Source organism: Clytia hemisphaerica, unplaced genomic scaffold (genome assembly GCF_902728285.1).
Source record: "Clytia hemisphaerica strain Z4C2 unplaced genomic scaffold, Clytia hemisphaerica genome assembly, whole genome shotgun sequence".
Taxonomy (NCBI): domain Eukaryota; kingdom Metazoa; phylum Cnidaria; class Hydrozoa; order Leptothecata; family Clytiidae; genus Clytia; species Clytia hemisphaerica.
In genome coordinates, this window is record NW_027104525.1 from 206,832 (window position 1) to 224,195 (window position 17,364).

The window sequence follows — 17,364 nt, forward strand, 5'->3', positions numbered from 1 at the left end:
TGTACAGTATTCAGAAAATCGTAATTTGAATTCTCCCTCTTTTTACTTTGATTTTTCAAAGACGTATATTTTATGCAACAAGGGGGTAATAAAAAGCGCTATCGATTAAGTAATACTTTATCACACGGTGCAGAGTACATGCTTCTAATTACAAAATTCTGCATAATTCACCAACATTTCAAGAATGTGTGCTAATAATTTACTGTATAAAATCAGAGGAATGTAAAGAGATGGAAAAACAGCTTTTCTGATTACTCAAAGTTTAACGATCACTTCTATTGAAAATTCTATTGTAAAAAAGGTTGATTAGGTCATTAAATGAAAGTCCAGAAAAGACGGCTCGCCATACAAATCGGACGGTTTCTACATGATTTGACGATAAAAATGAAAATTTGTTTTTCCTTTTTAGCCGATTACTAGTTAAATTTTTGAAAATAAGGAGCAATATTTTTACCAATGTACTGTATAGCAAAATAAATTTTTAACATAATGATATTAAATTGGTTCTTGTAAAACTGTCAGAAGTCGAGTAAAATCAAGATGAAGTTATAATTTTCTCGAGCTCTAGCTTCCATATTATGGTGCGGTCATGATGCGGTTATATCTGTAGAATCGCTAGGAAATTCTGATCAAGAAGATATAGGTACCTTTTCGTATAGGAGAGGTGTACCCAAAATATGAGCCCTAAAAGTTTGCGCATAATCAGGCTTGAAACAAAAGAATTTTGTCACAACACGCTAATTATGCAGATTTTTCATAGCGATAACAAAAGCAACCTATTTACTCGACATAAACTCCCTTAAGGGCAAGAGACCTGGTATATGACGAGCCGTTTTTCCATTGTTTTCAAGAAGCTGTTTTTCATCTCGTTACATTCCTCTGATAAAATCCATTTTCCTTCTTAGATGAAAAAGCTTGCTTTGAACACTGAATGGAACTTTTTGATTCAATCATTACATTCTTTCTTCTATTTTTTGTTAGGTTACCGTTGAAAAGTGTACCAAAGGATTGCACATGATAGGCGAACGATCAATGTCTATTTATGCTCAAAAGACAACCCCTGTTAGTTTCAGTCTCATGACAACAGGCTTTAAAGGAGGGGCTTTTGAATGTGAAGGTATGCAATATACCCTTTCCGAGTTTTCTAGTTTTCGCGAATTTTATTCCTCCTTCAAATGTTAAGGTTGACAATATATGATTGTGATAGATAATAATGATAATTGGAGATGGCTTAAAGAATTTTAGTTCGGCTACTTGTCTGGTTGGCTTTTTATAGACGATTTTATAGCGATTCTAGCGGCCGTAGCATGAAGGTAAAGCAGGTTCGATTCCCAGCCCAAAATGGTAATTGATGCCTCTCTGCTTGATGCTCAGCAATTAAAGAGACGGATTGAAGGGTAAGTGGAGAAATGATTGGCGCTTAGGGTAGACAGCTAGAGAAAAGGAAGCCTTAGGGTCGCCCTCGGGTCAGCCTCGACTGCGGTCGCAAACATACTTACTTTATAGACCAGGATGATTAAGATTATTGACCCTTACCGGGACTTAAAAGGAGAAAACAAAGGAAAATTTTGGGAATTTTACGACCCTTAGCGGGACAAATTTGACCAAATTTGACCAAATTTCGATCTTTCAGGGGAAAATGAAATTTTCTATTTTTTCCGACCCTTAGTGGGACTGAAATTTGATTTTCTGATTTTTCCGACCCTTAGCGGGACTTTGGAAATCCAAAATATGTACCCTTAAGAGCGGTACATACCGTACACCCCCTCCTCCTGGGATTTACTCGTTCAATTTAGCTGATTTTGGACCTACCTCGGAGGTCCTAAGTAATAAGCCCATTTCAGTCTGTTCTTCTGTTCCAAGATTTTCTCGGGATTGTTTCATCAGTTTTTTCTGATTTTTTTGGACAATGATCCAAAATGGTGATACCCAAAATGGTGATACATAAAATGTTACGGAGCCCGATTCTAGAGGGCAAATTTGGGTCAAAAACTGCCTAAAAATAGGGTTTACTTCATTACTTTTTCCAGGGGGGTACAGACACAGGGTACTGACCCATAGCTAGGTGGTGGTGTCTACTTTTGCATTTCAAAAAAGTTAGTACCCGGTACTACTTTGGGTGTGGGGGTGTGTATTTTCACTCTTCAATCAAGTACAGGATACTATTTGGGTACTTTTTCACAGAATTTTGCTGTTTTTCAATAAAAAAAGTAGTTTGTTGTAATATTTTGACTTTTTTCGAATATTAATTTTTTTGATTTGAAATTTTTTTAATCGACAAATTTTTTTAATCTTTTGAGAAATTTTTAGATTGTTTTGAAGACAAAACTTCCAAAATGGTCAAGAAGTGTGTGATGAAAATCAAAGGACAAAAGCTTCTGACTCCATCATTGATAATTTGCTTGAATTATCTGTCAATTTTCAGTCTGAAAAACTAACAATAGTATCCCTCTCTTGGTCTAATCTGTAAAATTTAAGATTTTAGGGGTGGTGTCCCTATTTTTTTACAGCAAAAATGAAGTAGTACCCGGTACTAAATATGGGTGGGTGGTACTAAACAAAATTTTAGTAAAAAATCAAGTTAGTAGTACCCTATGGGTTAGTTAGTTACCCTGCCTCTGTGGGTTGGAAAAAATCTCAAAACTTAATAAGCGGGGGTGTTGGAATAAAAATGTCCTGGGTGGAAAATTTTGAAAAGGAGGCTAATACAGCAGAATTAGAACAAAAGAGGGAACTTTCAAAAACATTTTCCAAAAATTAATAAGCGGGGGGGGGGGGGGTTGGAATAAGAATATCCTGGGTGGAAAAATTTCGAAAAATTAATTAGTGGGGGGGGGGTGGCTATTAGGTACCCGAGAGTAATCGAAAACTGGAACTTTTATTAAGCAGTAAAACGTCAAATTGAGAGTGTCAAACGTATCATCAGTGCATAAGAATGGAAAAGAAGATAATGCTGTATTTACGAATTTAAGGGCGAAATGACGCGCTTTAAAAGACCAAATAATAAATACTTTGATTTCAAAAAAATCATGGGCATATCCAAACTTACGGGACAACATTTTATATCCACTTCTCGCGTGGAAGACCTCCGTTTTTGGACCTACCTGGAGGTCCTATAAATTAACCTTTGTCCGTCCGTCCGTCTGTCCGTTCTTCCGTCTGTCTGTCCGTTCTTCCGTCTGTCTGTCCGTTCTTCCGTCTGTTACCTGCTTTTCTCGAGATTGGCTCATTAGTTTTTTCTGATTTTCGGCACAATGATGCAAAATGGTAATGCCCAAAATGTGACGGAGCCCGATTTTCGAAAGAAATTCATTTCCGGCCGAAAATGCCGGAAATATGCCGGAAAAATTGTTTTTTTTTTACATTTTCTCGAATTTTCATTTTCAGTTTTTTCTGATTTTTTGCAGAAAGATGCGTATTCGCAATGCTCAAAACATAGCTGAGTTCGATTTTTGAGGAAAATTTTTTTTCCGGTTGAAAATGCCGGAAATCGCCGTTTTTGCAGATTTTCATTGGATTATTTCTTTATATTTCTATGTTTTTCACACAAAAACATTATTGATAACAATGCTTCACCATCAAGCATGATTCAATTGTCAATAAAACTGATTTTTGCAACCAGAACTTCCAATTTATTTTTTCCCTACAACCCTTCCCTCTCCCCCATCAACAATCAATGATGAATTTATTGCGTTGTGTATTTTCGCTAAACGCTATATTTTCTGACTGATTTTTTTCATTTTTCTTTTCGCATTGCTATCTAACTTTCAGGTAGGTCCAATCAGCATCTAGCTTGTTTACCTGCGTATTGACTATTTAAAGAATTAAATTTTACTAACTTTTTTCCTAGAAAGTGCCACGCCTTCTAAAATTCGAAGATTTACGTCACATGGTTTTTAAATAATTGACGTCAGAATTATTTTCGTTAAATAGTCACTGTAGGGGCTTCTTCGATTCGAATGTCAAATCCTTTTTTGGACGGGGGTTTTATCGGAAGGTAGTGCTAATTTTCGCGCTCAATCGTAGATGAAAATGAAATTTTAAACACAAAATTAAAACCACGACGTATCATCAACTACTTTTTCGAAATACAATATGATGCTTTTGCACGAAATTCCTCTTTCATACTGGAATCAACCCCCTGGCAAAATTTGAGAATAACAGCTCAGCTACCATCTTGCGTTACACACATTTTTCATAAACGCCGTCACCCGGCGTCGCACCCGCCAAGTAGAGTGTTGTTGAACACATCAAAAGCCCTTTGGATGGTGGGGAAGGGTAACAAGCTTGAAATCTAAGCCCAAAGAACGAAATATTATCACTTATAACTGATTGAAGTTCGAGAAATCGCATACTTAATGTTTTGTGACGTCATTTGTGCCCTAAATGACGTCATCGAAAGGTCAAATAAATTGTTTACTTCACTGAAATCAATTTGTCATTTACCCAAAAGATTCTCTCGATGATTTCCGATCCAATGAGGGGTCAACCATTGCTTAATTCTTTCTCAAACTCGAGATATTGAAATTTTCAGGTTTTGATGACGTCATCGGACCCAAAATACCTCAATGTGAATAAATTTATTTTCGAAAGTTTCTATATACCCACTGTTACTCCTCCCATCTTTATTCTCCATAGAAATTCCGATCCAATGAGGGGACAACCACCTCCTAACTCCTTTCCAATCGCGAGATATCGTATTTTTCCTGTTTTGATGACGCCATCAAGTGAGAACGCCTAAAAATTCAACCAAATTTCAAAGTCACACTCAAGCCTCCTAACTTATTCCCCATAGAATTCTCGATCCAATGAGGGGTCAACGACCTCCCAACCAGGGGGGGGGGTCGGTAGTGAAATCTCAGACATAATGACGTTTACTACTATTTTTACTACCTGGGTAGTTAAAACTGGTAAAATTAGCACATTTTAGCTATTTTTGTAATTCTTTTAATTTTTTGGATGACTTTTCTGAAAAAATCGCGAATTTTTATAATTTGAAATAATTTGAAGAAATTTTCTGTTGGAAAGTTCTTTGCTGCAAACAAAAAATTCTCAAAATTTTTTGTCAATATTAAAAAGACTTTAAATCTAAGGGCAAAACATTAATTTTTGCAATAAGTGTGTCACAGAAATAATCATTTTTTATCTTTTTTGTAAAGTCCGAAAAGCAACCAAAAAATAGGTGGTCTGACATGACAAATTGTCCCAAAAACTTTTACTACCAGGGGTAGTAAAATACTTCTTCCAAGAGTCTGGGTGGTGGTATGTAAAAATTCGTAAAAATCCTTTTACTACTCATAATTGTCTGAGATTTTACTATCGACCCCCCCCCCTGAATAGATAATGCTAATGGGGAAAAAACTTTCATCGTTTTAATCCAGTAACCCGCTATATCGAACAGACCAGAAGATAATTTATAACAACTTTTGACCTGTGATAGATAGTGACAATGCAAATTAACTTAAAATCTTATTGGTAGTCACCTATTTTTTTGCTATTTTACAGACCATAATCTATTAGAGGGTTTAATAAGATCAACTACTTCTCGACCTATTTTAAATGATATTTCACAATTGGAAAGTGCTATGAACTTGGTTTCTTAGTCAGACATTTTTCTATTGTTGTCAGTTTTTTCCTATTCTCTTATTACATTGATCTCTAGGTAAGTCCATTCAGCATGTAGCATGTTGGCTGATTTGTTAGATAAAAAAGGCTAGTAGACTTCATCCTTTTAAACTAGTACTTTTTCTTGAAATACGCTTTTTTTATAAGAACCAGTAAAACTTTGCTGAGGCTCAGCTGTTCTTATTTCGTTTTGGTACTTTGGGCCTCAAATTGTTCTTATCCTGTTCTTATTTATAGAATAGCCTCACAGCCTCCCCCTCCCGCTTTTCCAGTTTGCCGTGCTGTTGGTATTTTACAGATTGTTTCGTATTTTAACCAAACGCTAGCACTTTCAGCATAAACTGTGATCTGATGCTTAAATTTGGACGTAAGCTTGTACCAGCAATACCTACAATTGGTCAAATTCTCAAATCAATAATATTTTTCAACCCTTAATTAATCTAATTTAGGCAATAAGTACAAGGTTTCAAAAATTACTGCCTAAAAGTAATGGGTTACTTCTTGAACACCTCCATGCAAGCCTTTTGTTTTGTTAGATATTAAGCAGATAAGACGATAAATCAGATCAGCCTTTCAATGCGGTAATTCTATTTTTCTTTGCGAGTCCTTTTTTTAAGAAATTCAGTTCATTCATTTTTTAGTTACTTTGTTCGACGCAAGAAGAGCAAAAACTAGCTGGAAGGAATATCACATTTAATACTAGTTCACCTTGCATGTGTGAACAGACGACTTGCAGATGCGTGGTATATTCTTTTTCATCTTATTTTTTTTTTTTTTTTTTTTTTTTTTTTTTTATTTAGCTATTTTTGTAATTCTTTTAATTTTTTGGATGACTTTTCTGAAAAAATCGCGAATTTTTATAATTTGAAATAATTTGAAGAAATTTTCTGTTGGAAAGTTCTTTGCTGCAAACAAAAAATTCTCAAAATTTTTTGTCAATATTAAAAAGACTTTAAATCTAAGGGCAAAACATTAATTTTTGCAATAAGTGTGTCACAGAAATAATCATTTTTTATCTTTTTTGTAAAGTCCGAAAAGCAACCAAAAAATAGGTGGTCTGACATGACAAATTGTCCCAAAAACTTATACTACCAGGGTAGTAAAATACTTATACTACGAGTCTGGGTGGTGGTATGTAAAAATTCGTAAAAATCCTTTTACTACTCATAATTTATTGTCTGAGATTTTACTATCGACCCCCCCCCCCCTGAATAGATAATGCTAATGGGGAAAAAACTTTCATCGTTTTAATCCAGTAACGAACAGACCAGAAGATAATTTATAACAACTTTTGACCTGTGATAGATAGTGACAATGCAAATTAACTTAAAATCTTATTGGTAGTCACCTATTTTTTTGCTATTTTACAGACCATAATCTATTAGAGGGTTTAATAAGATCAACTTCTCGACCTATTTTAAATGATATTTCACAATTGGAAAGTGCTATGAACTTGTTTTCTTAGTCAGACATTTTTCTATTGTTGTCAGTTTTTTCCTATTTTCTTATTACATTGATCTCTAGGTAAGTCAATTCAGCATGTAGCATGTATGCTGATTTGTTAGATAAAAAAGGCTAGTAGACTTCATCCTCTAAAACTAGTACTTTTTTCTTGAAATACGCTTTTTTTATAAGAACCAGTAAAATTTTGCTGAGGCTCAGCTGTTCTTATTTTGTTTTGGTACTTTGGGCCTCAAATTGTTCTCATCCTGTTCTTATTTATAGAGTAGCCTCCCAGCCTCCCCAGCTTTTCCAGTATGCCGTGCTGTTGGTATTTTACAGATTGTTTCGTATTTTAACCAAACTCTAGCACTTTCAGCATAAACTGATCTGATGCTTAAATTTGGACGTAAGCTTGTATCAGCAATACCTACAATTGGTCAAATTCTCAAATTAATAATATTTTTCAACCCTTAATTAATCTAATTTAGGCAATAAGTACAGGGTTTCAAAAATTACTGCCTAAAAGTAATGGGTTACTTCTTGAACACCTCCATGCAAGCCTTTGTTTTGTTAGATATTAAGCAGATAGGACGATAAATCAGATCAGCCTTTTAATGCGGTAATTCTATTTTTCTTTGCGAGTCCTTTTTTTAAGAAATTTCAGTTCATTGATTTTTTTTAGTTACTTTGTTCGACGCAAGAAGAGCAAAACTAGCTGGAAGGAATATCACATTTAATACTAGTTCACCGTGCATGTGTGAACAGACGACTTGCAGATGCGTGGTATATTCTTTTTTCATCTTATTCAATTACATGTCTCCATATTCTTAGCCAGAGTGTCTAACCTCTGTTCAACAAGTTTTCACTACACCTATAAGAACGCCTGATTGCAAACAACTCGTTGCAGCTCGCTTGTTGCATCCAATGAGATTATAGTATTTTCTGATTGTTTGATAAAAAAGGCGTTTCAAACAAAGAGAAAAAAATTGTCATTTTTAAATGCTCTTGGGAATAGCGTAGATGTTTTTTTTTTGCCTTTGATAACAAAATGTTTTTATTGCCTCAAAACAAAAAGTCTTCGGTAAAGGCGATCATGTTTTTACCAAGTTTGTTTGCAACTAAACTTATACATCTTTTTAAAATCAAAATTATACTATTAGCTTAGCACCTTGGTTACCATATTGTTGACATTTATGATGTAATCTTTCCACAAAACAATAGGCGTGACGTTAAACCTTGAATAAAATTTCTATTATGGGAATCTGTTGTAAATAATTCCAATAAAATTATTTTTTCTTGTATTATTAGCATTTGAATTTCTGTGTAACTCTTTTGATATTTTGTTCCGGGGTCCTTGCTTCAGAAACATTGAACAATACAAATATCATGCTACCTTTAATGGCGGCCTAGTTTTTAATCGGTTTCAATCAAAGAAAAGAGTGCATCACGTGGTTGCCAAACGATATCATCCTCTACGATGCAAATTTTTTCTATCTCTGTACCTAGACGGGGGCTCGATTATTATCAGTTAGGGTTAGGGTTGGGGCTCGAGAGTCATAACATGATGCCGAAGGCCTTCTTCTTAGGGGCACTCATACCCTGTGGCTTAACTTTGGATCCCGTAGGGGAAAAGGTAGGGTTGGGGGCTGTCTTGATTAAGGTTGGTAAATCAAACGCGTATTTGTAAACGACGGATTTTTGCCATGTTTCATTGATGCAAGCGGTTAGGCGTTGGTAAATCAAACGCGTATTTGTAAACGACGGATTTTTGCCATGTTTCATTGATGCAAGTGGTTAGGCATCGGGTAGAGACCTATTTCACCGGTACGGTTAAATTTCAGAAAAATACTTAAAATCAGGTAGAAACACTTGAGATGCCGTCAACTGCTCTAGCTTAGAACAATTGTTCGAAACATGGGACTGTTGATATCTGGCCTATATTTTCACTTACTGTTTAAATATCTTTGACAACAAATTTTTTTCGATAACTCCACCAAGTTTATCAATCATACTTTCTGTCATAACATGTCACTATAACTTTCACTGATAGCGCGCCCTTTTTAACTTTTTTGTTTTCATTCAAAATGAGCGGACACCGATTGGAGAATTAGAAAACGGCTGCCGCCTAACCACCTATCGCCCGATGGGATTAACAGATAACGAGTGTGTAACTTGCCGCGCGAATGACGTCAAACACTCCATCGTTTTGCCGGTCTCCACTTTCGCGCGAAATGGATGACAGTTTTTTCTCAACCTTTTTTGCCTGAAGAAAAGATTACGTCATAGAAAAGTTTCGCCATAGAAAAGTTTCGCATGAACAAAAAAAAAGATGAAGGAAGTTCAACTTTTTTCAACCGTTACGTCAATTTTAACCAATGATGGAATTGCTTAATTTTCAACCGACCAATGACCTTACAAAAACGTTAAAAAGTTTTTCGCTCATTTCACACGAAAGTGGGGACCGGCTTTAATTTGATCTTCTTCGTTTCAGACATTCGCGTGTGTTCCAATACGGATTTTTTTCATATTTCTATTTAAAAACCTACTCGGTGCGAAAGAGAAATAGTGTATTTTTTAATACGCCGTTCATTAATTCAAATCAAATTACTTGGGAGGTTCGGTGAAATGGTGGCCGAATTGCCGCCCCATGTTTTGTCAGATAGTTCCAAGTTAGAGCAGTTGACGGTAGTCAGAAAATCAGGGTACAAGATAGGGAAGTGGAAAATGGGGGAAATTAAAGACCCTGCATCCTGGAGGATGATATCGTTTGCCAACCACATCATGAATATTGACCTCTTAAGTGTCCCGATCCTAAGTTTTTAAGAAAATCACTAAGTCAAACTTTAAAGGCTTATATCTCCGGATCTAGAAGGAGTTAGAAGCTCGGACGTTCATAGCTCGTTGGATAGCTTAGAGTCTCTTTCTTTTGGGCACCGCCCAATTTAGTTATGTCAAAGAACTGTCAAAAAAGTGGATTTTGTCAAATTTTTGCTTTTTTTTTTACTTTTTGGCTTAAAATCAAAATCTCGCTGGAAAGACTCACTTTTGAACTTTATTTAGCTTGACCATGAAGCACAATCCAATTCCTACGAGTTAGACTAAAAATGACGATTTCTAACTCAAACTAGGCATTACAGGAGGACTTCGCCCTTCTATATAGCCCATATCCAATATACTCGACACTGGTACTTAGAGGGTTAAGAATACTTTAGTCGGATAAATTTTCGCAAGATTCAATTTCATGGAAATAAATGCTAAATTTTCTTAGGGCGTTGTCACCCTCAACTCATTTATTGGTCTTTTCGCGAGATTATATCCAAGAAAAACGTTTTGAAACGTCGTTTTGCAAAAATAAATCTACCATTTTTTAGTATATACTTGGGAAAACAAGGGATAGTAAATATAGAAATAATTCGGCAAACATGAAACTTCTTTCCTGGCGCATCCCCTTCATTCTCTTAATGCTTTAGTTTGTCTGTGCTCTGTTTATTATTTGTTTGTTATTTTTTTTATTGTGATTTTTTTATTATTAGTGTGAAGAAGGTGGTGGAGTGAAATGTATAACGAAAGAAGGCAAGTTTTGGGTTAACCCCAAACAACACGAGACTGTTAATACCAATAATTGGTGGAGTAAAACGTTTGGTTGGTTTGGTGGTATCTTTAAAAAAATTGGTAGTTTCTTTGGCGGTATATTCAGCAGTATATTCGGCATATTCGGTCTTGCTAAATATATCATACCGATAATTGTATTGGCTATTGGGGCATGTGTTTTCTTCAACTGTGGTGGACCGTTGATATGTAAAGGTTTCCTAAAGGCAGCTCCCATTGGCAAGGTCACCAAACTGTAAGTTAAAAACATACAGGTAACTCTCTTAAATTCGATCCTCTATTGTTCGAATCTTTCTGTAATTCGAACTAAAATATTGGTCCCCTCAGCTGGGTAGTGGTATGAATTACTCTCTCTAATTCGAAGAAAACTTTTGGTCCCTTCAAGATCGAATTAGAGAGAGTCAACTGTATTCATAAACATTGTTTAATCCAACGATCAATCGCAAAATCTCAAAAAAGTTTTATGAAGGTTGTTGAGGAGGATCGTTTTGGCTGTTGGCCGAGAGCTGGCTTGCTGTAGACCCCGTGAAGTCAATCGAAAGACTTGGAAGTCCTAGATTACTGGGCTATCCACGTAGAAATATCGACTTCGCTGATTATTATCAATCCTATACTAACTGTTTGTGAGGGCAATAATGAAAAAGTATTGTCCCGAACTTTTTGACATTGGTCAATATTTGAAGTAAAAGCCGATCAATACAAGAAAATGCGATATTTTGATTGGTTTTCTAGCGGTCAATATAATACGGTAAAGACCACTTCAGTGCTTTGGTCAAACTGACGATGATTTTGAAAAAGGAAATTTGATTTATTGAAAATAACTAATACAATAATAACTGGTTTGGAGGTCAATACGGTAAAATATTGACCGCAGCCGAAGTCTGTGCGCAGGATAAGGTCAATATTTTAGGTATTGACCGAGAAAACAGTTATATTATTGTGTTTATTAACTGGTGAACATTCTTTGTGTTTTTCTAGCAAAAACAAGAGCCGCAAAGATGCGGATAAATATTTCCTTTACAAATGTTAAAATAATAAGAAAAGATTCCACAAAAGATTTCAAAGTGCTTTAAATCTCAGATAACATCAAGCAACACAAGTCCCTAAGAATTTCAAAATTCCATTTATGTTATTGCCAGTATTTACAGGATTATTCATAAGATGACTGTAGGTTCAAAGCTACGGATCATGGAATATATCCAAGCTGAACCCGACTGAGAACAGCAATGCAGTAATCAAATTGGCTGGAACTTTAATTCTCGTTATGTGGACTTTAAATGGATTTTAGTATTAAATACTAGCGGTCACCCGGCGTCGCACCCCCAAGTAGAGTGTTGTTGAACACATCAAAAGACCTGATTATATAATTATTATTTCATGCGCTGATTTCCAGAAATATTATATAGCCAAAAAGGGCAAATATTTAAAATGAAAGAATGACAAAAAGGAGAATATTTCACAGAAAGAAAACCAAAGAAAATTTTATATATTTTCAAAATGAGATGAAATATTTTGCATTATACTTTCATATATAAAATATTGTAAAAAATGTAAAAATTTAAAGTAACTTTTGGAGTTTTTTGAAATAATGTATGTGTTAAAAAGTAAAAATATTTCAAAACAGGGAAACAATTTCATATTTTCCGACAGAATGCAAAAAAAAAATTTCATAATCTGAAAGAATGTCGATAGGAAAAAATTCCCCTAACAGAAGCCATTTTATGATTTCCTAAAGCATGCTGCAAGAGCAAAAAATGTCACAATCAAAATTTCCAAAAAAATGTCAGAAAATAAAATAAATTGTCAGGCCAGGAAATCACTTGAGTTTTCTTCATTTTTTAAATGCATGTGTTTTTAAAATGTCAAGTTCACGACAAAAGTTTTTCACGTTTTGAATTGACGGTAAGAAAATCTCCAAATTCACGACAAAAGTTTCCACGTTTTAAATGTACATACTGTCAACTGCTTTAACTTGGGATGATTGGTCGAAACATGGGACTGTTTGATATCTGGTCTGTATTTTCACTAACTTGCTAATTCTCTTTGACAACAAATTTGTTTTGATAACTCCACCAAGTTTATCAATCATACTGTACTTCCTTTCATAACATGTCACGATAACTTTCACTGATAGCGCTGATTGGAGAATTAGAGATCGCACGCCAAACGCTCCATTGTTTTGCCATTTTTTTAATACGTCGTTCATTAACTCAAATCAAATGACTTTGGAGGTTCGGTGAAATGGTGGCCAAATTGCCGTCCCATGTTTTGTCAGATAGTCACAAGCTGGAGCAGTTGACGGTAAGAAAATCTCCAAATTCATGATAAAATTGTCCACGTTTAAAACACACATTGCAAAAGATCTCTAGATTCACAACTAAAGTTTTCCACGTTGTAAAATGCACGCGGGGAAGAAAATCTCCAAGTTCAAGAAAAATTTTAATTGTACATGTGAGGTGATTTCAAATTATTTACATCCATATTCAATGCAATAAACCTTTTAAGAAGTATAACATAACATTCTTCATATTGGGGCCGTGGTGTTCCGGATCCGGTTATCAGCTTTAAAAGCTGAAATTTATAACCGCAACGGGTTCTCACTAACTGTCACTAACCCCAGCAGTTAATTCATTGTTGTAGATAAAAAAACCAAGGGAAATTCAATCATTAACCAGTCAATTTTGCTCCATGTTTAAATTTTTAGCTAAAATCAGTTCATCAACCATTCCCATTGTTGTGTCGGCGGCATTGCATTGCATTCGTTGGATGCAAACTTTTTTCATATTGCAACTGCAAGTACATATGTAATTTTTCAGGTATAACATGGTCAGATTTATTCACAGTCACTTGCCTTAGTACGCTTTATGTAAATATACAAGCAAAATTGAAGTTAGTTTTTTGTGAAAGTTGATAAAATGTCCTGTTTTTCCAAGACCAAGCCAAGAGATTGTATCATAGTGTATCATCTCTCGCTCATTCCAGCTCAAATCCAGAAAGGAATATTAACAAAAGTTCACTATCGACCATTCCTTGTGACAATCGTACACAAATCATGATCCAATTCAACTCATCAAAGCATAAAAACCAAAGCAAAGAAAAGTAGCGAAAGAGCAAAAGTTGTCTATTTTCTGCCATCTTTGTTTTGACAGTTAGAAACGATCAACAATACGCTTCTGAAATGGCCGACGTTGCCCGATCGACAAGGAGAATAGAGCGCCGTACGGATATTTACCACAGACGTTTCTCGAAGAAATGACGTCTGCCGCCTCGAAAAAAGAACATCCTACTGTTTTTACCGCCGAAGCTTGATCTAAAAAGAGACTCATGTACAAACTCACGAAATTGACCAAAACCGGCGTTAGACTTGAAGGAGAAGGAGAAGGAGAAGGAGAAGGAGAAGGAGAAAAATTACCGTTTTAACAAATATTTCCTATATAGATAGGAAATATTTAAAAATACATTTTCCACTCATTTTCCATGTTTCTTTTTTACCCAATATTTTCTTTGATTTATTCTGACGTCCCTTTCTTATGAGAAGTCGTTGCAACGTCAGTTTTTTAAACCATGTTCAAACCGACGAAACTTTTCTATAAAACAAATTTCCCTTTTCAAAATCATCGTCAGTTTGACCAAAGCACTGAAGTGGGCTTTACCGTATTATATTGACCGCTAGAGAACCAATCAAAATAGCGTATTTTCTTGTATTGATCGGCTTTTACTTCAACCAGTTAATAATGCTCTATATTGATCTATTCTCTTTTACCGCTGTTACCAAGGTTACCATCATTTGGATCCAAGAAATCAAAGAAGAAGAATAAAAAGAAAGAGAAAAAAGAAGAAAAAGAATCTGATGATGACGATGACGACGATGATGACAGCGACCCACCAAGTTACGACGAAGCTGTCGAAAATAAAAAGAAAAGTAAAGCCAAAACAACTATTAAAAAGAAAGCAACTAAAGCTGGTAAATCGGTTAAAGGTCGTATCCAGGGACGTTTGTAAGATGATTGGAGAGTATTGTCATTTTACATAAGATTCCCATTCACGCATTAAGATTTTCCTGGCTTTTCCGGGAATTTTCCGCTATTTTTTCCGGGATTGTCGGTATGAGATTAGAAAGGCTTTTCTTCTAAAGGTACGGAAATTATTGAGTTTACTCAAGTACAAAACAGTCTAACTTTCCGAGGCTCATTTTTCAACTACTCAGAGTTCTGTGTTTTTTTTTCCGGTAGAAAAGTAGAAGTGGAATCTTTGTGCCGGAAAGGGAATCTTAAGTAAAATGACGGTGTTATGTAATGTAGATGAACCAGTCGATTTTGATGACACTGATCATAATCATTGTTATGGTATTTTAAGGGACTGGACTTGAAGCTTCTTTTTAAAGGATTTAGTAGATTTTTAAATATTTTTAATATTTTCTGTAGAAACAGTATATATTTTTGTTAAATATTCCAATGTTCAATAGATTTTAAAAATCTATTTATCAAATTGTATATTTTCTTGTAAAATTACAGAGGTGTTCCTAGATTTTAATTATTTTTTCGATTGTATTTTTTCCTGTAAAATACACAAGTGTTCCAAAGTTTTATTTATTTCTATAGTGTATATTTTCTTATAAACATAAGTAACCATGTTCCTAGAATTATTATATTTATTTATTAGATTTTGAATATTCCAACATATTTTCATATTGTAGGTAGGGATATATATAAAAAAAATTGAAGTTAGTTTTCATCGTTTTTCTTTAAAAAATGCTTTTATGTCTGTAACAATGACAAAGAGCCCCTAAAAGGAACATATTTTGAAGTCCCTAACTTTCTTAAGGGGGATACAACTTGTGGGAAGCGAAGAAGGAGGTTAGGGTTGGATAATTCATCAGAAAGAGGATCAATATGAAGCTGGTCAAGATTGAATACTTTTCTTATCTTTTATACTTTGTAATAGGAAATTATTCTCCATTTTTATGGTATTTTAAAAGTGGTAGGGCAATCAAACCTTTCAGTATTTTCAAGGTTGGGGAAGAATACAATTGATTGTTTTAGTTTTGATGTTAATAAAAAAGGTGTTAACCTTATTCGTAATACACGTTTTTTTATATAAGAACAAACTATATAAGAACATAAGGCTTCGATGGCCAAAATGTTAAGAAAAAGTTACTACAAGAACATTTTAAGGCTTTGCAGACTATAAAACACTCGATTTCTTAGGAAAATGGACAAAAATGCTCATAAATTGGTGAAAATGGACAAAAATGCTCATAAATTGGTGAAAATGGACAAAAATGCTCATAAATTGGTGAAAATAAGAACATGTTATGAACAATTTTAGGCTTAAAACTCAAAAAGTTAAGAATTTTGGATGTTCTCATAAAAAAACGTGTAGGCTTAAAGGGGTGGTTCAGAACTGGGGGGCTTTTCCTGTTCAGTATTCTGTATGGTTCGCATTTGACCATCTAATTAATTTACATTTATTTTGTAGAAAATTAATACAAAAAAGTGAAAAATAGAATTAAAATAATTTTGGTGTGAATTGAAATCTGGAAGATTCTGTCACTGGGGTCATTATATCAACTCGGCAAGAAAGAGTCAAATAAATCAGGTATGTGATTTTTTATGAGATAACTGGGATTATTTTTGTTTAAACTTTCTTGTATTTGCTAGTTTAGCGGTGCCATAAGTCTTAAAGACGGTCGCTTGTTCGTCTGTAACTTTGTTACCCGTTCGCCGTTCCGACCTCTCCATCGCACTTATTGCAGTAAAAGGAATTGCATATCTGTCTCACACAATACTTTTGCGACTAACTAAATTTTGGTACAGCCATCGTTTTCTTTGCATAAGCGAATATTGAAAGTCCCAAAGCTCCAGTGTTTATAGTTTAAAATATAGTTTATAGTCTTTATTTTCGAAGGGATTTCCGGGTTTTAAATCTTTTTGACCGGTAGATTTTGCTCGATTTCAATTTTATTGAAAAGGCAGTAACTACTGCAGTTATCGTTTTCTCTTTCAGACAAGAAAGACTAGTATTTCCAAGTTTCTCTTATACTGACGATTTTCATACACTGCTTTGTGAAAAAGCAGTGAATTCATCAACAGTTAAAATTTCAACTCTCACCACCAGGCATTTTTATAATTACCTTAAGGGGATTAATTTTCGCGGGAACTTATTTTCGCGACACAATTTTTTCGCGAAATAATTCAATTTTCGCGGGACTTATTTTCGCGAAGACGGGAATTCTAAATTTTCGCGAGGATAAAATTTCGCGAATCAGCCCCTTTTTGACTTTCATTTTCCTAGGGGTTCAGGCAAAAATCATGATTTTTAATTTTTCGCGAGGATTATATTTTACGAATTTCGCGAATCCAAAGGTTTTTAAAATTTTCGCGAGGATTAATTTTCGCGAATTTCGGAAAAACTTGCGAAATTTGCGAAGTATAATCCCCGCGAAAATTAATCCCCTTAAGGTATTTTGATTGGTTGCCCCAAGTGTCACTGTCATTGTGATCATCAGATTATTTTAATTTTTTCGGAACGTAATATACTACAGAAATTACACACTAGATTTTTACGATAGGCAAAGGACGGTTGCACCTCTGAATGACATAATTATTATACAAACTAACATTAAAACCTGATCTAACAGTTATCGCATTATTATATAAAACATATATTACCGTACAGCACCTATTA

The 17,364-nt window shown here is 34.6% G+C and overlaps 1 protein-coding gene across 2 annotated transcripts in view; it reads left to right on the forward strand.

Moving 5' to 3' along the window:
• Positions 1-15,397, forward strand: part of LOC136821985 (hapless 2-like) — a 40,987-nt gene extending 25,590 nt beyond the window's left edge. Inside the window, exons 11-14 of one of the 2 annotated variants that reach the window (XM_067078202.1) lie at positions 982-1,117; positions 7,751-7,851; positions 10,602-10,912; positions 14,454-15,397. In XM_067078202.1, coding sequence (XP_066934303.1) covers positions 982-1,117; positions 7,751-7,851; positions 10,602-10,912; positions 14,454-14,679 — 774 coding nt within the window. In that variant the 3' untranslated portion in view covers positions 14,680-15,397. The remainder of the gene's footprint in view (positions 1-981; positions 1,118-7,750; positions 7,852-10,601; positions 10,913-14,453) is intronic. The other variant, XM_067078201.1, reaches the window with a different exon arrangement.
• The last annotated feature ends 1,967 nt before the right edge of the window (positions 15,398-17,364 follow it).